Here is a 23,060-nt window from a genome sequence, read left to right on the forward strand (position 1 = left end):
GATGAGAATTCATGACTTTGTGATAGCATTTTGAAACTTGATGATGAACAGCTACGAAACGTTTGGGTGTTCCTTTGCGCGTGTAAACGTTTTGTAGTGTAAATGACGTAACTATGGAGAATGCACGCACGGGATCCAGAGGAGTTTGAAACTTTAAGTTTGCTCAGTTTGCGAACTAAAATACTCGTTAATACCTTCGAAAATTTTAATTTTAATCGTCCTCGCGTTACAGTTGCGTTACGCAAGGTATATACCACAGTGCTAAAGACTAAGAGCTTGTAAGATGCCAAGATCGGAGTACAGTAAATAATACGCGGCTTTTCTTGGGAAAGCTTCATTATGCGCCGGCTAACTAGCGGTTATTTATTTTATAAATGCCGATTTGCATAGAGTGACGAACAGCGACTGCGTCGATCAGGAGACATGGAGCCGGAAATCTGATGCTAAGGATTCACAAAGATTCGGTGCTGGGCTTATAAACTGCGTGAGGCGATAAGGATTTATATTTCACAAGGTAAGAATTAAGAAAAGACAAAAATTAACAAAAACAAGTTTCCTCAAGTACTTTCGTTTGCGTGACTTGAGTCATGCGCAAAAAGAAAGACGAACTTCGGTGGGAGGCGATTCAATAAAGTTTGCCAGCCCTATATTACCTCACCAAAGCATTTGACGTTTTCAAATGACTTCTCTTCAAGGATACCAATGAAACGTTTCCAAGACTGATGACCCGTTTTTCGTTGTGTACCGCCTTTATGTTCATTACAGGTAAAACTTTATTTTCCGCACAGACTTGGACTTGGCAACTGAGGTTACTAGACATTACTGAAACATCGTGAACCTTTTGCGTGTACGATCTTGCAAACGTTTTAGCTTATAGACTACTTATGACTATTTAGCCACAATTCTGCTTATCCCAAATTGTAATTGCCTTGCTGCAGTAAGTTGATTATTACTTATTAATAAGTCCTTAAGCACAACAGGAAAAAGTGTCCTTAATTTCACGAGACACGAATATGAATCTGAATTTAAGTAAATTTTGTGTAATTTGTTCTTCTTGATTTCTGTTTTCCATGTTGGCAAATAATTTTTCCCGTGAGCTTCCATAGGAAAAACGTTTTAGTCATAAGCGTCTGTGACTAGATTCGAACAACAATATGAACCACCGTCGGCTAAACTGTTTTCTATAAACATTTCTAAAACTCTCTCAGGACACATCGACGAAGGTAATTTCGTATCGCGTGTCGCTGTCCCTGAAAACATTCCAGGAGTTTCATTTTTAATTCCCTTTTTTGTTCCCTTAAAAAAAACAGATGGAAACTTTTTTCTTTGCTTTTGGCACGACTTTCATCATTTAAATTCAGCGTTCGTTTTCTTTTCAATAATCATTGGTTCAAGTGACTCAAGTCAGGATTCATTATTCACATCCCTTTAAGTAATTGGTCTGTTTTGCAGTTGTGACCGCGGTAACGCAAGCTGCTGTGTGATATTTATCACACTAGGTAATTTAAAGATCGATAATATATTCATGAAGGTGAAGGCAAATCATGAATTTTATTATCTTTTCGGGTATATGAGCATATCTTTTGATTGCACCGTCCAGCTGATGGTAATAAACCTTATTTACCACACGCCCAGGGAACTGACTAACTGAGTATCACTTTCAACCTCATATATTTAAAAAGGTTTCTGTCGTACAGCTACTAATTGTGTATTGTTGGTACCCTGCTTTGCGGTGTCGGTGGAGGAATAGAATGTTTCTTACAACAAGACAGTCTCTAGTGGACGTCAAGGCGTAACAGTAAGTAAAATCAATGTATAGATTAAGATTATTTGTTTGAATCTCCAAAACTAGTAGTTTTGCTTCATACAGTCCAAATCTTCTCGATTGACGGTGTTTAAAAAATGATGCAAGTAAAATAATTAACTTTAACGGAATATTAATTCTTTTTTTGGCATAGGCTTTGCGTTTTCACCCTTTCGTGGGTAATTTTTTTTAGATTCGGACCAAAAAAGAAATTGAAAAGGCAAAAACCCCATTGATCAAATATTCTTCTTTTAATATCGGTATATAAATTTAAAAAAAAATTTTAATGGGAGAATTTTGTGACGCACCACCGATCCCGTCAGTTTACACGAACCTTATAACGGTTATAGCTTCCAAGATTACAAGCAGCTTGCACTACCAGATCACAAAAGTCGTCCAGTGACATGAACCACCGTGAACTGTAACCACAATGAGGGTTAGTTAGAATTTTGTTAACTTCACACATTGCCCCAACATATATGCGAGAGAAAGTTCATTAAAATCATTTTGTCACAACACTTTAAATATTCAATTCATTGAACTTGTCGTTGTTTGTAGGAGAACTTTTCTTTTTTGCCAGATTTTTCATTTTAAAATGGATGGAAAAGGTTCGTGAAAAAAAGAGAAAGTTGTCACTTAAGGGAACGGAAGGGTGATATATAAATACTAAGACTGATTGCACGAAAATTATCAGCATGCTAATTAATCAAGGCCATTAGCTAACTTATTGAAATTTCGTGTTCGGGTGGCTCTTACCTCTAATTCGAATTAAAGTTTTATTACTTCACGAAAACCGTATCGCCACGGCTAAAGGTGTCGACGAGACATATTCAGCATAATTAGAACTGAACTAAATAGAAGGGAGGCAACTTTCCAATTTTAATGTTCTTGATAAAAAGTAAAATTTGATGTAAAATTTACAGGTGATAAAAATTATTGAAAAAAAAGGAATTGACTGCCATTAAAAATAAGAATATATTCAAATTTGAACGCTAATGTTTTCGTGTTTCACGATACGAGGATCAAAATGAACTTCACTTTGTATCGTGAATTGTTTTTTGGCCGAGGCACTTTTCCTGTCGTAATGTTTTGTTCCAAATCTTAATGATATCGATTAACTTCACCCAACAAACTCTTTGTCATTGAAATTTGCCAATGTTTTCATTTCATGTTTTTTTGCGCACTCTTCCAAATTTGCAAACAGTTCTAAACAGAAGTCTCCGATTAATTACTCGAGAGCAGAACACTGATATGAGTATGGTAAGACTGATATTTAGAAGTTTAGGTTTATATGCAACCTGGCAAGTTCAGTACATTTAAATAAACAGTGTATGAGCGGAAAATATGATATATCTTGCCTTCTTTGATAAGGATCATCAGTAAATTTTACATTTCTATCTTACAGTTCAGTTTTGGGTGTTTTTTTAACATCCACGATCTAAAGTAAAAAATTATTACATTCATTGACGAGACCTTGTAGATTTTTTCATATGCGCTTGTCAGGTTATCATGTCAGGTTTTTTTCAATTTACCAGGTTTATTAGTCAAGCTCCCTTCATCGGTAATTTTCATGTCAAGATGATCAAAAACGTAATAACATGTAGATGGCAGATGGTAGTGAACATATACAGAAATACAAATCTAGAGAAAAAGTTAGAATCGATGGACTTGCTACAATAGAAATTGTACATAAATGCAACGGATTGTTTCTTATCGTTTGGTGGTTTTGAATCATTTCGAAATCAGTTCCATCGGAGGAAAAAGTTCTGAAAGCATTTTATTCACCATTTGCAAAATTTATGTATTTAAGTTGGAAAGGAGCGTTCCTCAGCTGACTCAACAAACTGATGAAGCTTTCTGGGGCTTGTTCAACTGGGACGTCAAAGCAAACAAAAGCGGATGCTCTTTATGAATTTGCTCAAGTATTTTCTATAAATTCTTGCCGCTTTATCTTGTGATTTTAGATTTCGTACTTTCAGTTACTTTCTTATCCTTTTCTAAGTATTTATAGCGGCTTGTGTGCAAAGCTTTTTGTTCCATTTTTATGGAACGACACAGTTTGAGACTAGCTACAAAAATTGATGCTGAGAAATTCGTTATCCCCTTAAAATAATGTTAACAAAATACTTTTTGACTCCTTCATCTAAAAACAGAATAGAAACATGATAAAAAGAAAAAACTTCAGAATGTTCCAAAGCACCGTAGACACACAGTTAGAAACCTTTCTTTTTTATTCTTATGCAAGTAAGCGATCTCAGTGTGTAGTTACCTGACTGTTTCGCTCCTCTTTGAGATTGAGGTGAGTAATGGCAGGTGAAATTTATTCGCTGAGCTGCGCCAGTCAGAGAACTTTCCTTTACGTTAGGTAATTATAACAATATAAACACATTTAAGACTGTTTTTTCTCCAACAGCATGAGGTATACTGACACAACAGGCACAACACGTAAAATGTTTTATTGTAATCTTCCTCTCTCTTGAGGAATACAATCTCTATAGTCTGTAAAATTATGGCATCACTTGCCAGAAAAAGAAAGCTTGTTAATTATACAATTCTTTATGAATGTCTAAAACCACCCAAGTTAAGACATCAACTGTTAACAAACTTCCTTGCCTATAATTCTTGTATATTCTCACTTTTCGCGGATGATTTATCGTCAGCGAAAAATTCAAGCCTATCGGACTTTCTCACATCGATGGTGTACTCGTAAACGTGGCATTGATAATCGAAAAATTAATCTGCACAGTGGCATGTTGTATCAATCCGGCATCATCAGTTTTTTAGGCTTTAATAATGTAAATAGTTGCTTTTTTGCACGCACACATGCTGTTTTGATGAATCAAAGAAAATTAACTGTTTGGGATTGGAAGTGATAAGACTGACAGTAACGCGGTGTTCATTAATATCATTTTCCTTGCAAAACTGTTGTAATGCCTTTCCTCTAAGTAAACGCCAAATAGAATGTCTGTAATTTTACATTTGACCGTCCTTAATTACACGAAGCTGGGCAAATAAAAGCCGGAAAAATCGACAAAATTAAAAAAAGCATTCATCATGTAACGTGACAACTGCTTCGTGGAGTATTTTTGAAAAATGTCATGATCCTATTTTTTCCTTTCTCGTGTCTTTTAAGACAAACCTCTACATGACTCTATATAGTAAGGCTATCTGAAAACGTTTTCTTTTCTGATGTTATCATGCAGCGAAGTAAAGACGCTGAAATATTAATGTTAATGAATAGCAAACACAACTTATTCGATGGTTTTACGCGGAGGGGTTTTGGCGCGTTCCGATGCCCTAATTTGGTAAAACGACACAATGGCGGAATAGTAAAGTGAATTATTGGTTGACACTGCAAACTCGAGGCGAGATCTGCCATTATATTGAATATTTTATCGTCATTATTCAAAATAATTAATGTCCGAAGGCAGTAAGACAAACGGAAGGCTTTCTGTTATTGAAAAGTGGTTTCTTTGAGTCGAGCTGTGTTTTTATAAAGTGTTAGAGCAAGTTTTTACTGATAAGTAAGTTGAATTATTAAGACTAACCACGAAAGGCTTTCTATGTAAACTTGTTGGAGTTTTTGGAAAAAGGTGAGAGCAATGTTACTTGTGGCTCGCGATTCTTCATTGAATTAGCCAGCTTCTGGATTGGACTCAGAACTTTAAAGGACTGATGTAGGTTTTGCTCTCTGAAATTTCATGGAGAGTGAATTAACGTTACCCGAAATTATCACAAAAACCTTTAATTAGTCCTTAAAACGAGAGCAGAAATAATTCATTTGATGAAACTAGTTATAAAGTACGATCATGCCGTGTATTATGCCAAAACTGATCTATCCATGTGTTCCGAAGCCATACGTGACACAGGTAATGACAATTAATTGATGATGCTGACAAGACTAGCACATTTTTAAATGTTATTTTGAACTTGGCATTCAATCTAAATGATTCAGCTGACATTTAAGTTGAATAATACTCTGTTGTATTTTTTACATCTAGGAAAAAACTGGAAAAGTTGGATATTATCGCTGCAACTGATTGATTAAGAAAGGGTACTCTTAGAATTTATTTCTGCCTTTCTGGATAAAAATTAACCATAACTTAGAATTCACCATATTTAAATCCTTTTTTCATTTTAAACCATCCAGGTATTTCATCATGCATACCTTTCTGGCTAATTACTCTTTGGACTTTTTGATTAATTTCGCGTCGCTGTGTTTACCAATCACCAGCAGGGTAAATAATACAAAAATTTGCAAGTTCCCTTTTGTCCGTTAATTTGCTACTAACAATGAAAATTTTGGCCGTTTTACGGCTAACGATTAACTCATTGAAATCCTCTAGATAGGGGAGCATCTTCGGGTTTTACGCAGTTTGCAGATTTTTATTTTTCACTAGCACGAATTTTTAAGGTAGAAAAGATGGACTGCATGTGGCGTTTTGAAAAAGGTGAATTAATGCACATTAATTAAATATGTATGATGGACCCATAATGGTTTCTATCTTATTTGCATGGGTATCTTAGTCTGAGTAGCTTTCTTAAAAAATCAGCTCAGAGGAAAGAGCTCTATGACAGAAAAAAACTTGAGGATGTGCCATCAACTGGTGACTGGCACTCTGTCCTTGATTTGTCTTGCGTGCGAATACGATGGCAGGTAATTTAATTTGTCAAACATCCTCATTTTGTGTATAAGGGCTTATTCACTCTTGCTATAAGACCACATCTTTGAAATAGTCGGGTCGTTTTATCAGCTTTACGTTGATACATGCTTTTCAGGGTTATTGAAATACGGAGTGCGTATTATCCATTCTCCGTAACACACCTCTGAAGGTCTACATTAACCTTTACGGCAAATAATTTCAATTCTCATCATTAATTTATAATGTCATTGCGTGAGTATAAAATACATACTTTTTTAACCCTAATTCATCTCACTTATTTTACGTTTCAGAGGGTTCAAGCTCAGTGTAGTGGTTATATTCCACATAAAGAAAAGATGGTTCTTAAGTTCAAATCAGTGCAATATGTTATCATCTTTACAATTTACTTATTGGACGAATTTCATCAGACTTCCCCTCAGAATGAGACTGAATATAAAACAATCTCGTCGTCTAAATCCACCGAGGAACCAGGAAAATCAACAGCTGTATCAGCAAAGCAGAACAGTTCCGGTCACAACAATGAATCAATATTTTTAACTTTGCTGCCTCAAAACAACTTAAGTGTGCAATCAACACATACAGTGCTTCAAGTGAATTCAACGCCGATACCAACTTTGGATCCACAGACAAATTCAATTGTACAATCGACAACGTTACCTCTTCAACACAATTTAACCGTTCAACCCACAGCCACGACTAAAGCGGTACAAAATCCCTCTGAAGAACAAACAAAATCAACCGCAAATGCCACAACTCAAGTGACTTCAACGCCGATACCAACTTCGGATCCGCAGACAAATTCAATTGTACAATCGACAACATTACCTCTTCAACACAATTTAACCGTTCAACCCACAGCCACGACTAAAGCGGTACAAAATCCCTCTGAAGAACAAACAAAATCAACCGCAAACGCAACAACTCAAGTGACTTCAACGCCGATACCAACTTTGGATCCACAGACAAATTCAATTGTACAATCGACAACATTACCTCTTCAACACAATTTAACCGTTCAACCCACAGCCACGACTAAAGCGGTACAAAATCCCTCAGAAGAACAAACAAAATCAACTGCAAATACCACACTAACTCAAGTGACTTCAACGCCGATACCACCATGGGTACCACAACCGATAACTTACTCACCATCAAACACAGGTATCGACCTATGATTTATTTCATTTAACATTTGCTATTCAGTTAGGTATCCGAGTGACTTAAAACTCAATTCATGCTCACAGCTAATAATACTCTCATAATTAAACTGGTTCAAGGTCTAACTACACTGCGGATGATGAAGTCATGATTTTTAACTTGCAGATTCTATCGTACTAAGAAAGTGGTCATAAAGCTTCTACGAGCATCTTTTAATGGCTTTTTAAAACGTCTTAAGACATTTTTTGCGAAGTTGGCACTAGGGCCGTATTGAGAGAGTTATCTCCTACCGACAGTTATCAGTACTCACGTTACTGTCCAGTTTTACCAAAAAAAAAAAAGATCCAGGGCAATGGAAACACTTTTCCTAGCAAGATATCGCGCAGAAGTCCCCCCTATAATAACGTTTCTATTTATAAAAGTAGACGGCGAAGGCTTCCAAAAGGGATAAATGATAACGTTTTAGCGTTTAAAAATTATAAAAAAATTACGTGGGGAGAAAGTTTCACGGGTGTGATAAACTGATATCATGATAGGAAGCGGGCACGTTCGCGATTCGAATTTCAATGCGCTGACTTCAACCGTATGTCTTGAGCCATTATCGGTGAAACACGTGCATATGAAGATTGCTGATTTATCTCTGCTCCACAGCGGGTGTGCGATTTGCCTTTCGGAGGAAACAGTACAATTTTGACCTCAATCTCCTGAACAAAGACTCGGAAGTTTATATAAACTTCGAGACGGAGCTCTTTAACGAGGTAAGGCAATCCCTTAACAGTTCATCATGTAACGTGACGTAAAGTAAAAACGTATCAATAGAGTTTCACGCTGGGATTCCTCGCTTCACTTTTGTTTTACTATTCCCTCACATATGTCGACCAGCAGTAAACGTAGTCGACAAATCCCAATCAACACTACAACTTATCGTTGTACTTCACCTCTATGAACAACCAAAACCGTAGTATCGATGTAAAGAGTGATTGAAGAGTCTGTTTACGAGAGGACCGGGCAGGCGTGACACATGCCATCTTACCGATTTCTTTCAAACTTTTACAGTTTATGAGGGTCACTAAGTTATTCAAGAATCCAAGCTGGTTCGGACTCCCGGCTCATCCCTGGGGTATAAGAGCCCCCCATCAAATCCCTGGGGTAAAAGGCTAAAATAAGCTCGAAAAAATGCACTTCCAACGAATCTCTCTTACACTAACAGAATGGGATGGATTTTAATCTCATTATGTCCAATGGTTGCTTGAACCTTAGGGAAACAATTCCTTAAAGTTGAGGTAATTTGATATAACTTCTGCCAATTTAGAGCAGTTGATCATTAACTGTGTCACGCAACTATTCCAAAAAAGAAAAAATTAGGATTTTTTACATTTCAAATATCTCCAATGGGCAATATTGTATGTTGACAAATATACCATCACAGGAAAGACCTATCTTAACACGACGTTTGTGGCCAAAACAATTTTTGGCCTCTGTAAAAGATTAGTGATCACTTCCCTATGAAATACGTGACCTCTGACGTTAATTTATGCAATTTTTGGTCATAAACTGATGTTTATTCACTCAATTTCAATTTGAGAATGGGATCGCCGACGCTAGTTTTCGTGGTACTCATGTCTGAAAACGACAGATGTATAGCTGCCGAGCTAAAGAGTCACTTATCATACAAATTCTGTAACGCTGAAACAATCTATTGGAAAAAATTATCTATAAATGTATGTATATATCATACATTGAACATTACAGGATTGAGTAATAGACGTCGTCAGTTCATAGCGACGTTTGACGATGTTTGGTGATAAACATTAGTTTAATAGTCAATTAGTGGTGAAAGTCTTTCGGTATGAAAAAAGTCTGTAGCTAAAACTTTACTCAGGAGGGCTGACTGTCTATCATCTTCACTTGATTCGAAGGCTGAGGAGAGAAATATGCTTCGGATGTCTTAAAGCTAAATGGCTATACCATAACATTTCTCCGTAACTGCCACAAACCACTTACAACTAGTAACACTCCGGATGAGAAGGAGCCAGCAACTGGTTTTGCCGTTATTCCTTACATTCAGGGTGTAAATGTTAAAGAACCCGTTAAGAGAATTTTGAATAGCCACAACGTTAAAATCGCTCAAAAACCTTTTTAGATTTTAAGGCATATTTTCGCCAAACCTAATCCTGTCACGAAAGAACAACGAACCGACGCTATTTATTCTATTTCATGCAATGACTGTGATCGCGAGTATATCGGACAGACCAAACGTCAGTTTGGTACACGTTTGAAAGAGCATCAAAAAGCGGTCTTCTTTTGCAAAAAAGAAAATTCAGCTTTGTCGGAGCACACATGCCTAACTAAACATACGATTGGGTGGGATAATCATCAACACTATTCGACGTTACCACCAGCGCCTGACATATCAACTCCGCCCACACACCTTTAAATCGTGATGATGGCGGCTTACCACCTGACGCCTATTTACACCTCGTAAGAGAAAATGGCAGCTAATTAGTGAGCATCTAAAAGGACCTCTTGTTGCAGCGATTAGATCACCCCTGACGAAGGCACTAGACAGGAGTGTCGAAAAGTTGGGTCTATGAATTGTAACTTCTCGGTTACATTTATTAAATCTTTAAACCAGAGTAGCATTAAACCATGTCAGAAATTAGTGAGATGGCATATGTCACGCCTGCCCGGTCCTCTCGTGGACAGACTCGAATTCATTTGTTGTACTATAGTTTTGGTATGATTGACAGCAGGATAACAACTTTTCGTTCTGCGTTGCAGTTCACTAGGGAACTCGGACAATATGATGTCACAGATGTAACTCTATTATTTATAAGGTAGGCATCTGCTCCCTTTAACATGGCCAATCTTTTACAGATTATGTGCTCAATTGAATATAACAACATCTTCGCAATATTTTCCCTAAAAATGTTACCAAGAACGGATCTATGGATGACTTTAAGATACTTTATGATTATCATGGTGTTACTGTTGACGAGCACCGCACTTATGGAGACACGTATTTTTAACGTGACGATAAAAATGTCCTTTTTAGGGTTTCTTATAGTTTGTTGTGGATATTGTCATTACCTACCTGAGTCTTACCGTAAACAACTTACTTACCATAGAACTCGGTTTATTTCATTAATTCATTGTTTTTGTCCATTTCCCAGAGTTACTAGTGTCCTTAAGAAATAAAAACACTTCAGTTTTAAAAAACTTTCCAGTGATAAAAATATTTCAAACCATTCCCTGAAAATTTGTATCTTTCAAAATGAAAAGAGTTTTTAAAAGACATCAACCAACACGTTGACAAAACGAGAATTTTTTCTTCTGATCAGTAAAAGTTTTTCCTCTTTCTTTGACAGACCGGGAAGTGTGGAAGTTACCACTGTTTTGACTGTAAACGACAGAAATAACATCACAAATGTCGAAAGAGCATTGCACAACTTAAACCAAACTGGCAGACTCGGAAGCATAAACTTGATTGGAATTTTCTGGAAGGCTGAAGGTGAGAAAAAGGAGCTTTGTTTAATTGTAGGAAAAATAAATACGAGGGTTCAAATTTATAACATCACAAATTGGAATAGAACTCAAAAACCCGGCTTTTCCTCGAAAAAGGAGGCCGGTTGAGGCCTTCGTAACAACTCACTCACCATTCTCGACTACCCTTTTGCACAGACTAATGTATAATTTAATCCTTCAGTTATCACTTCCGATGTCAAAGTAGTTTCAGGCTTGTTCTTGTTTTGGACTTGATCATTGAATCATTGAAAATTTGTTAATGCCCAATATTAAGGTATTACCGATTGGATATCATTACTGCCGCTGTTGTTGTTTTTATCATTGATACTGTAATGAGTTTTATTGTCGATGCCATTACTTTGTTGTCAATGCTTCTTATGCTAAGATGAAACCTGTCAGCCTCCTGATGTTAGTATACTGAATCTTCCAAGATGGAAAGAAAACGAGATGGTTCACATTCTTCGCTCCAAAGATTTCATCGTACAAACATTGGTGAATAAAACAAACTGTAATCCACCACAAAAGCTGCTGTTTGAGTGGCGTTTATCCAAGTATAGTGTGGACCAATCAAATGACACTATCATCGAAACGACAACCACGTTGAACTCAAAAACTACAGAATGGAACTTGCAAAAGCGACAGCTTGATTATGGCCTTTATTTTGTGGATTTTAAAGCAGCCCTTGAAAGTAACCCACCGGTAGTAAACAGTACTTTGGGATTTTTTAACATCACGAAATCTCCAATAATAGCCGATATATTAGGAGGAAACAAAGTCACTCGGGGAAAGGGAAGTGTCATCACTTTGGATGCTTCAGCATCTAGGGACCCAGACGTGGAGCCTGGTAACTACACCTCCATGCAGTTCACGTGGCTATGTAAAAGACGAGAAGAAACTTTTCCCACCGGCCCTCTGGATTCGGTTCCAGTAATTACAGCGTCCTCGGGCCCCGGAGGAGGCGGTTGTTTTGGGACGGGTGTTGGAAAACTAGCTTCTAATTTAACGGTGGTGACGTTAGAAACATCTCTAATGACTGTAGATAGGTCTTATGACGTCAAACTTGTAGTAACCAAGGATGACCGAAAGGACGAATTCGTACAAGAAATCAAGATTGTCAGCGGTAACCCGCCCATCGTAATAATCAGGTAACTAATGGTGATTAAAAGTAATCAGCCTAAAAGAAATTTAAAGCACTGAACCATTGGTCTATAGATTACTTGGCTTGATCAGGCAATCCGCTGTTTGGGAAATGTGTCTACGCTCTCTTCCCAAACTCGAGAGAGACATGTGACTGAATTACAGGTCGGCAGGATGATCATGGCATAAAGGGATTAGCGCACGATTGTATGTGAGCATCTCTCTCTCCCTCTGTATAGAGCAGATGTTATCAGGTTAGCTGTGCCATGCTGATTAGAAGAGGCCTTAACAAGACGAAACCGATATACATGGCTGCTAACTTAATATCTTATTTGACTTATTTTTTTTGACCAAATGTTAGTGCTCTTGTCGCCTGAGCTTTAACATACCGTTCACCTTGTCATCTGTCAGTAACCTTAGTATATTATAGATCCATTCACCTCATCACGCACAGGGTGCATAATTGAACACCTCGTCTTGTTTCAAGGTAAGGAATTTCAAACTAAGCTTCCGTATCTTTTCTTTCACTGCAGGTGCCTCATCAACTGTGATAAGATTGCAAGTGAGTCGACGCGAATCAGTTTGACCACCGAGTGCAGTGGGGATCCTTGTGAAAGAGCAAAATACCACTGGCAGTTAAACGTTGTTCACTTTAGTGGCGTTGAGGACAATGACAAGGAACTGACTGACAAAGCAGAAACTTATCTCAATTCCACTGGCATCATCATAAAGAAGAACCAACTAAGAGAGTTACCGCTTGGTCACTTTTATCGATTGAAAGTCGAAGTTTCACAACAGGGTGAACCCCCAGGATATGCCACTTACCAGTTCAGAATTAACGCCCCACCTCAACATGGTTCTTGCAGCGTGACACCAACAAAAGGAGAGGCTTTGAAAACGCAGTTTAAATTTGAATGCAGAAATTGGCAGGTGAGAATATTGGAAATAAAGCGAAATGATCAGAACGTCCGAGGAAAAGGAGTCACCTTCCAACAGAAGTAGATGACATTTGCCATCGAGGGCGTAGTTTACGTCTAATTAATTATGTATGCAAGAATTTTACCAATCCAAGTCAAGCTTTGTTTTGCCTAAATCTTAAATCTGTTCCATTTTCAAGGCGAGGAAAGTGAACTTATTATTCTTCTTTCTCCATATCTTTTTCTGTGTAGGACCGAGATGAACCAATTACTTACCAATTCTATTACAAAACCGAGAATGGTGTGTACACAGTAATTTCATATGGCTCAGAAAGTCTTGTCAAGACAGTGCTACCTCCGGGGAAGATACGTATTAAAGTAATGGTGTCTGACCGTTTGTCTGCTACAAATACCGCTCCTTTTGAAATAGAGGTAAATGCTCTAATATTTTGGAGAATTTGTTTTTTGGTACGCCACAGACAACGGAGGACAGTCTAAAACAAAGTCAAGAATTGCGTAAATATATCTTAAGCTGTACCATTTTTCACCCATTGTAGAAAATGAGAAATTAGCCTCTGATTAATGTTATCATTTAACTTTTATAGTATCCTGCAAGTGTCTTGAAATTTTAATGCGTCAATGGAATTAGCGCTTTAAGTTCCTATTACTACGCGTCATAAATTTTTACAATTTGACCTTCAAAAAAATTCGAGAAGTATCCAGCGATAGTACTATACATTTTCATTCTTAATCGTCTTTAACGTCACCCAGGTTAAACCTGCACCCGCTAGTGAGAATCTCAGCCAACTAACCGTCGGCAATAGCAGTCTGTTCAACCGACTAGTCCAATTAGGAGATGTCCGTGGCGCCACACAACTGGCAAATGCCGTGCTAGAGAGCGCTGAACAGAGAAAGTCAACTACCATCCATGAAAAGATTGCTGTAGGTGATAAATTAACACCCACACATTTGTTCAACGACAGTTCATAAATTAAGAGGAGAAGGGGATCACCTCCCTTACGGTGTAATTTAGTATTATCAACTGAGTTGATAACGTAAATCGGCCACCGTAAAGAGTTCAAAAGCTGAAGTTTTGGCCGTTAGCCTTTCGTCAAAGCGAAGGGCTAACGCTCGAAACGTCAACTTTTAAATCCTTTATGGTGGCCAATTTACATTTTCAACTCAGTTGATAATACTAAATTACCCTGTTATACTCTCCCACCGACGCACCACCGCAGTTTCTTTAGAAACTTACCCTTTTTATTCATTTACCTTCCTTACGAACTAGCCTCATGAGTAATCAATCGCACGGCGACTGTGAAATACTGAAGGATAAAAATATCTTATTTAGAGTTCTAAGTTCTTCTTTGCCCCGAAGATTTGGCTTTCTATGGTTTATCGGAGATTTTCAGAGATTTTCATTCTCTCCGATACGTGTGATCAAGCAAACAAAAAGAGCCATTTGACTTATTCCTACAGATTAAAGATTCTGTTGTGAAGACTGTGTCAGAGATACAAGTTGGCAATTTACAATCTTTGATTCAAGTGACGTCAATTATTGCACGAGCAACACTGGAACCCAGCGAGGTGACATTCGACACTCAGGTATGAATCGTTTGCATGCAGATGACCACGTGTTCAACACGCGATATATTCTCTGGTACATGGATGGAATAACATTTCAATTTATAATTCTAAACACGCGATCCCCTCTCAATGCTATTCGTCTACTAACGATAAAACTTGCAAGGGCATAATTCGAAACTTTTGACAAAAAAATGCATTTTGTTTTCACCAGAAACTTGCACTGAAAACACTCACCTCTATGACGTCACTACTTTCAAGTAAGACGACAGAAGATTATGCTTCAGAATATGTCTTAGTTGAGGAAGGAGGAGAGAACCTGGTACTGGGCCTCGGCAATCTTCTCCATTCCACTGCCCAGAAAGCTGATGTTGTCGGTCAAACAAAAGAGCCAATGGACGTACGATCAAAGGTTAGTTTCGAACTTACCGAATCTGTATTCGTTCCATCCCAGAAAAATGTGACTGACGTCATGATAACAATAACGTTTTCTTGAGAACCTGATCAGAAGGTCAAATATATCTTTTTGAAACAAGTTAAACCATGGCACCTGCAAGCATTTTTTAAATCTAATATTACAGAGTGAAAACATCTCCAGAGACACGGAGAAACTCATTGATGACGTTGCAACAGCTCTGTTGTCAAAGATGATAGTGGATCAAGAACCTCGCCGTATTAATACTAAGTCCATCAACATGGAACTAAGCCGAATGAGCTCCAGATCAAGGGGAACCAGTGCAGACTTCACAGACGATGATAGGGCAGGATTTAAATTTTCTCTTGCTGCCATAACTGATGACAAAGTGACAACTCCTGAATATATAGATAGCGTGGTAAGCCTACATTGGTTTCCTTGAATGTAGTTAGTCCTGTATAAGACAAAAGCGCGGTGTCTCTAGAACCTTAAACTTTACTTTAATATTTTCTCTGGGTTTACACATACTCAGAATGCTTTCATAAACGCCATCTCGCACCAGAACTGCATAGTGTAAATGCTGAATAATATGTATTCACAATAGTCGTGTCTTTTTACAGTTGACGATGAGTGCTTTTAATCCTTTCACTTGGGATAACAGTTCAGCTGTTGTCAGGGATTCTCATGTCCTTAGTTTGAACCTTAAAGATGACGAAGGAGAACCTTTAATAGTCAAAGACAGCAGAGAGGATATAGAGATCAAGATTCCACGGAAAGTGAGATTTACTCCAGAGGAAAGAGTTTCGTTCTTTGTGAAGCCCAGCAGTGAGGGGAAAATGCAATACCATGAAATAAACTCACCAGGTGTAAGAGGGAACGCTCTACGGCTGCGAGTAAGTATTGTTGTCTAACCCGTTTATTCAGAATCTTTCGGACACAGGCTCCTTTGTATCCGTCAATGAGTGGTACGTGGGCCGGTTGAATGGTCGGTTACATGGTTCGTTGGCTGGCTACAGTCCTGGTCTTGCGTGAGCTTTGAACAAATTGATGCACATGACAACTGAACACGCGAATTAGAAATTAATTAAGTGGGATTGAAAGATTAAAAAAAAAAACAGCTGGCTCTGAAATGGGAGATGAGCCACGGTGGAAAAGTCTGATAGAACTTTGGAAAAATTTATGAAAGAAGAAATAACACTTAAAACGCAGCAGAGTCTTCTATCCACAAAAAGCACAAAACTGTTCACAAATTTTGACTGATAATGCAACACCCTAACCAGTGAGTTACGTGTAAGTGATGACTGGCATTAAGCTGATCCATCGCTTTGAAATTTCGATAAGAATAACACATAGCAAAATCATTCTGCCAGGGTAATCAGTAGTAAATCTGTTTTCAGATCACACCAGAAAGACCCACCATCTTTAAGGTGTTTGTGCGACAAGGTCAGCGGCCAACTGTCACAGAATACGACCTAACCAAGAGAATCCCCGATGAGTCGTGTTCCATATCTCCTCAGGCTTCTCAGCGTGGTTGCAGCGAAGAAGCTTACGATGTTGTCTTGTACCATGAACTAATCAGTGAGGCGGGTAAATACTACATCGGTATATTATACGAAGGAGGCAGCGTTAGACCTCAGGGACGAAAGAAACGATCATGCTTCGGAAGTGGTCGGCAGAAGAGGTCGTGTGTGGAAATTAAGGATCCTCCAAGGCCCGAGAACAAGACAATAAAGCCTGTTTACAACTCAAGAACAGACATGAATTACTCGATGAACGTTTTGGAGGAGAGTTGCGTCTTTTGGGACAGCAGAGAAGAACACTGGTTGTCGACAGGATGTAGAGTAAGAGTTTTGAAAAAAATTCATCTGCAGACATTTTTTTTTCCTCTCATACGACAATCTTTTTTCCATTTGGTTGACGTTTGGTAATCTCTTAGGAAATTTCGGTACCTAATGACATTTCGTCGAAGGAGCTAAATGAACGTCCAGAAGTTCATTGATTCGTGTTCTTAACTGATCAAATGTCTTTAAAAATACGTTACCACTTTCGTAGATTTGATTAAGTTATCTTCCTAGCTGTGAATAGTAATCTTCTCTACTTGAATAACGGACAAGAGCAGTTGACTTAAATCTTTACGGTTTATTTGTCTTTTATTTAAGGTAGGACCAAAATCTGATTTAGGATCCTTACACTGCCTGTGTAACCACTTAACGTCATTTGGAGGAGGTGTCCTGGTGATGCCTAACACGTTGGATTTTGATGTCGTGTTTACAGAACTCGGACGACTCGACCAAACTGGAAACGTTGCTGTCCTTTGTACGATAATCATTGTGCTGTTGTTGTATTTGCTTGTGGTCATATTCGCAAGGAAAGCCGATAAACGAGATCAAGCTAAGGTAGCTCCGTGTTCTCCTTGGTTTTTGTAAACTGAATTCAAAGTCTCAAATATTAATTCTCACGAAACATTTTCTGTGCTAAATTACGTTTTAAATATTTACTCGATATGCAAGGGTCATTTGATCTGTGAAATAACACCTAGCAATATTATGACGATACGCCTCCTCACCTGTATGAAATCATCTTTTCATACTTCCAACTTACATTTTGTGCTTTCATACCGAAAGGCGAATTTCTCTTTGACTCCCTAAAGTCATCTTTTTTTTTATTATCATTATTTTATGTTTTTCCACAGAGAGGCCCGGCGCTCCATTTAACTTTGACCCAGGAGGCTTCTTATGAGTACGATTTGACCGTGGTAACGGGAGTCTGGAGAGAGTCTGGGACGGATGCCAATGTCGCCATCGTCATTCATGGAAGCGAGGCGGAGAGTCAACCCATAGTATTACAAAAGGACATGATCAACTCCAGGAAAATTTTGGCTCGCGGAAACGAAGATAGATTTGTTATTCATTTACCAATGTCACTAGGGATTATGCAATACATCCGCGTTTGGCATGACAACTCAGGAAAGAGTCCTTCTTGGTATTTCAGCCATGCTGTTGTGAAGGACTGCCAAACAGGGAAAAAATGGACATTTATAAACAACAGTTGGCTGGCTTTGGAAAAAGGAGACGGTAAAATTGACAGGATTTTAACACCTCTCTCTAGTCGAGAGATGAAGACTTTTAAACGCTCTCTCAACTCACGAGGCTCAAAGAGTTTTTCTGAGGGACATTTGTGGCTCTCTGTTATAACTAAGCCACCGGGGAACAAATTCACACGCGTCCAACGAGCTACATGTTGCTTGTGTCTTCTTCTGTCTGCGATGCTTACGAATGCTCTTTTCTACAGGACTGAAAAGACAGGAGATCCTACCATGCAGATTGGTCCATTGAAGTTCAGCTGGAGGCAGATTGTGGTGGGCATTGAGAGCGCTCTGATAGTTACTCCTGTGAACTTACTCATCGCGTCATTGTTCAAAAATAGTGCGAAAAAACCTTTAAATAAAGTTGATGTGACCAAGCTGGAAGATGCACCTGAGCCTGTGCAACGCAACAGTTATTCTTCCTTAGGCTGCGAAGAGGACACAAGCGGCGTAAAAGCTGCATCGAAAAGTAATACTTCTTCCTTCTGGACAAGAACACGAGGACGAATGTGGGGCAAGACCAAAAAGGACTTCATTTGTCCTCATTTCTGTATCTACATTGCTTGGTTTCTAAGCCTTGCTACTGTGTCTGTATCTGCGTGCTTTACTTTTTTCTTCAGCTTAATGTGGGGAAAAGACATTGCAAACCAGTGGTTGTCCTCTATGTTAGTTTCTTTCACTGAGGATCTGTTCGTTCTTCAGCCAATCAAAATAGTTCTTCTCATGGTTCTAGCCGCATGTTTCCTTAGCAACCGTAATGACGCTGACTTTCATCATGTTAAAAACCACGAGACAACTGCACAATTATCTTCTTTGGAAACAGAAGTTGCATGTGACACCCAAGGTAGAACAGCTGAAATCCCGGAGGAAGCTGTGCTTGAACAAGCCAGAGAATACAGAGTAAAGGAGGCAAAGATGTATTCCTTTGGTAGAGAACTTGTGGTGTATCTACTGTTCTTACTGCTACTAACAATCGTTTGTTACGGTAACAGAAGTTACCATGGATATCTCATGACTAAGAATCTAAAAGACACCTTCAGCAATTATTCATTGGTAAGTATTCAACAAAGCTAAAACAAAGAGGAATTTAACGAACTTTGCTTAGTCCTGAGTCTCTGTGCGGGTTTTCTCCTCAGTCCCATAAAAAAAATAACCTAAATTAAGCATAATTATGCTAGGACATCAACATTTCGGTACGAAGATCACCGGAGTAATACCGGTGCTCCTAATGTAAGTGGAGCTTCATAATTAATAAAGTATAGTAGCCTTTTATGCCTCGGTTGATTGCCACGTGTCAGCAATTGGACACTCGGTTTCGTACAAACTGGATCTCACAAATGCAACAAACTGCACCGACGGTCATTCGAATAAAGTGAAGAGAAGTAAATCATTATGTGAGCTCTTTCGGTTCTTCTTCAGGCCAAAGATCCCAGGATCTTTTGGACTTGGCTGAATCGTCAGTTTGTGAATGGCATTTATGCTGGTAAGTGGTACAATGATGAGAAAGTCAAAGAGCAAGAGTACATTGGTGACAAGATGTCCATTCTCCTGGGAGTGCCCCGTTTAAGGCAGCTGAGAGTACAGAAAGGCAAGTCAGTTAGTCTAATCAACTCCAAAACAGCTATTGTAAGGATGTATATCACAAATCGCTCTCTCAGTGAAAAGAAATAGAAATTTGCATTTGCTGGTTTTATTTCGGTTGTATATTTTAAATTAACTAGTACTGTCCAATAAAGACAATTTTCTCGAAGAAAACGTTTTAGGAGCCATCGTTGAACCACAACCAACGTTGCTAATTTTTCCTGGTGTTGCTGTTATAGATTCTTGCTTGATTCCGGAGCAGTTACAAGAGGTAGTAAAGCACTGTAATGACTTCTACAGCGTCGACGAAGAGGACAGAACTCATTTTCATCTACCTGGATGGATGCCATTTACAGGCTCGGTTTCGTGGGCTAACTTTTCAGATCTTTGCCCGGCCCCATGGCGTTACGTGAAAAAGGAAAAGATCCAGAACTCGCCAAGCTGGGGTTTCTTTCATGTTTATGACGGAGGTGGATACATAGCAGATTTAGGTTATAGTAAACTCACTGCTGACAGAATTATTACTAACTTGAGACAATACGATTGGGTCGACCGCCAGACCCGCGCAGTGTTACTTGAATTCTCCATTTACAATCCAAACACAGGATACATCAGCATATTGACATATCATTACGAAGTACTCCCCACTGGGTACGGTAATCCTTTCGCAAAGATCGACACGCTTCTAGTAACGAGCACGGAAACTGGTTTCCACCGGTTCTACCTGATTTGTCAGTTACTGTTCATCCTCATGGTAATCTTCTTTGTGCTAAAAGAGGTTTATAATATCTTTAAGCAGAAATGTTCTTATTTCCGAAATGCATGGAATTGGGTGCAGATTTTGCAAATCATTTTTTCTTTTCTGGTGGTAGTTTTCTATGTTTTAAAATCACAAATGGTTCTGGAAAGTGTCATAAAAGTAAAGAAAAACCCTTTTGCTTCTGTAAGTTTCGGGGAGGCCGTTGACTGGAACCACGCAGAGAATTCCGTTTTAGCTCTGACGGTTTTCACAACAACTGTGAAACTTCTGCGCATGATCCGGTTTAATCCACACGTCAGCATAATGATGTCATCACTTCGTTTATCAAGAGGATTACTCATGTCATACTCTGTGATATTTGCCATCATTATCTTCTCATATGCTCAGTTTGGTAGACTAGCTTTTGGTGAGTACATGCTGCGTTATTCATCGTTTCAAAGAACGGTGTTTTCCGAATTTGTCATGTGCCTCGGCGGAAAAATGGACTTGGAAGAACTGCGACGAGCGAATCGAGTTCTAGGTCCCCTGTTTGGATTTTCTTTCCTTACTCTTATGTCGTTCATTTTCGTCAACTTTTTTGTTGCCATTCTAAATGATTCTTATGAGGACATCAGAGAAAATACGGACAAACAGTCGAAAGACTTTGAAATGCACGACTTTATATTGGAAAGACTACGTGAACTTTTAGGATTTAATAAAGAAACTGAACGAGAAAATGACAATGATAATAACACTGACCTGCTTGAACATCCAGTACCTCAGGAAAATGTCCCACATGGAAAACTAACATTTACATCTGTAGTCGTCTACTCTCAAAGACTTCGTCATATGGCGAGACGCAAACAACTGCGAATTTCCAAATTAAAAGAGGAGAACGACACTGAAAGAGCGAACGTGGTTCGATTTGAGTGCGAGAGACCGGCAACAATGGCTGATGTAGAGACACGAAAAAGAACAATTCAAAAACTAAAATGTGTCACATCAAGCTTGTTTATCATGAAGTCCTTAGCGCAAGAGAGGATGTTGGAGAGAATGTCTGATTTAATCGAGAAACTTGCAATGGACGACGTGCAACGAGATGAAGAGCTTCTTTTTATAATCCGGCTTTTACTTCTAATGAATATGAACTACGACGACTGTTCTAGTATACGTGGTCCAGATGACACTTCTTCACTCGATGACATTGCCATTTCTTCATTGACAACACCGTTATCTTCGCCAATATCCGGGATCGACAAGACAAGAGGTGAACCGGTAGATACCTCTGACGATGAAACGTTAGACCTTCTTCGAAGAAGAGAACTTTCGCGTCCGTTGCCGTATCACTTGAGGGGTATGGAGCTTCGTGAACAACTCCGATCAACTTTGGCAACTAAAAGAAGCAAAAGGTTCAGGCTGAGGCCGTCGAACTCTTTGATCTATAAATACTACTCGTTCCTTTGAATGCGGGTTTTCAGAAGACAACGGCACTTTCCGAAAATCCGAATTTATCTCTGTTAAGGGCCGGTATCAAACAGAATAAGATCATGTTCCTTAAAGGTTCACTTTCTAGTTATCAAAATTATCCACAAGATCCTGATGATAATCTACAATTTAGTTATCTCTTTAATAAAATAGTATCGTGATAATAGTATCGCGTAATTTAATTATTAAATCTGCCGCACAAAATTAAAATATTAATAAAATTTTAGCTGGTGCAGAATGCGAAGGGAGGGGAGGGAGTGACACGATAGGAACACACCCCCTCTTCCCCCTTTTTCCTCTTTCCCCCTCCTCTGTTTGTCTCTCTCATAAACGTTTTTTGGTGACGTGGTCACGCACGTAAAGAAATAAGAAAACTATGTTTCAAGACAAGACTTAACATTAGCTGCGAAAGAGACTACCTTCTTACGTTAACCATGCAGGCTGAATTTATACACTTAGTCCAACTTTACGAGTGAAGCGGGGTGCGGTCAATTATAGGGTTAAATTCGCAACGACGTGGCTAACCAGTTTCTGGCTAATCAACAAAAGGCAAGATTCGCAGTTAAGCCACCGTGGCACCTTCCTTTGGATGTACTTCACACTTAGCACAGATATCCCACGTTCGTTCTGTTGACAAGAATTCAAGCAAAAAAAAATAATACATTTAAGATAGAGACTGCATCAAGACCAGTTGAAGAATAAAGTAAGTTCTTACACTAAAAAAGATATAAAAAAAAATAAAGCAAAGTCAAATTATATTACCTTTTCGCGCTTTAACTTTCTGTTTCTTCAGGATGATGCTTTTTTCATCTCCCGCAGCTTTGCCACCTCTTTGCTTCTTTCCTCCTCTTCTCTCACTTGGTGGAGCGTTCGTTTGACTGAGGTATTTTATCTGAAGTAATGGTACAATTATGAGATAAATGTGTGCGATCAGTGAGTAACTTTTTGACTCCATGAAACTGCATG

The 23,060-nt window shown here is 38.6% G+C and overlaps 1 protein-coding gene across 5 annotated transcripts; it reads left to right on the top strand.

The window, feature by feature from the left end:
* Positions 1-496: 496 nt before the first annotated feature.
* On the top strand, positions 497-22,315 carry LOC113680458 (polycystin-1-like protein 2). 5 transcript variants are annotated; one of them, XM_089185512.1, is made up of 19 exons: positions 1,552-1,798; positions 5,806-5,858; positions 6,759-7,629; positions 8,278-8,384; positions 10,408-10,463; positions 10,995-11,137; positions 11,537-12,296; positions 12,822-13,218; positions 13,458-13,637; positions 13,977-14,147; positions 14,685-14,810; positions 15,004-15,201; positions 15,371-15,622; positions 15,825-16,097; positions 16,602-17,045; positions 17,364-17,600; positions 17,897-19,342; positions 19,709-19,877; positions 20,110-22,315. In XM_089185512.1, exons 3-19 carry the CDS (start codon positions 6,804-6,806, stop codon positions 22,071-22,073), a joined length of 7,749 nt encoding a protein of 2,582 aa, XP_089041638.1. In that variant the 5' UTR covers positions 1,552-1,798; positions 5,806-5,858; positions 6,759-6,803; the 3' UTR covers positions 22,074-22,315. The 5 variants fall into 5 exon arrangements, with proteins under 5 accessions (XP_089041640.1, XP_089041638.1, XP_089041637.1 ...); XM_089185513.1 differs by lacking the exon at positions 1,552-1,798 and adding an exon at positions 5,151-5,397; XM_089185514.1 differs by lacking the exons at positions 1,552-1,798; positions 5,806-5,858 and adding an exon at positions 497-514.
* Positions 22,316-23,060: the final 745 nt, after the last annotated feature.

Source organism: Pocillopora damicornis, chromosome 10, assembly GCF_964200805.1.
Source record: "Pocillopora damicornis chromosome 10, jaPocDami1.2, whole genome shotgun sequence".
NCBI lineage: Eukaryota > Metazoa > Cnidaria > Anthozoa > Scleractinia > Pocilloporidae > Pocillopora > Pocillopora damicornis.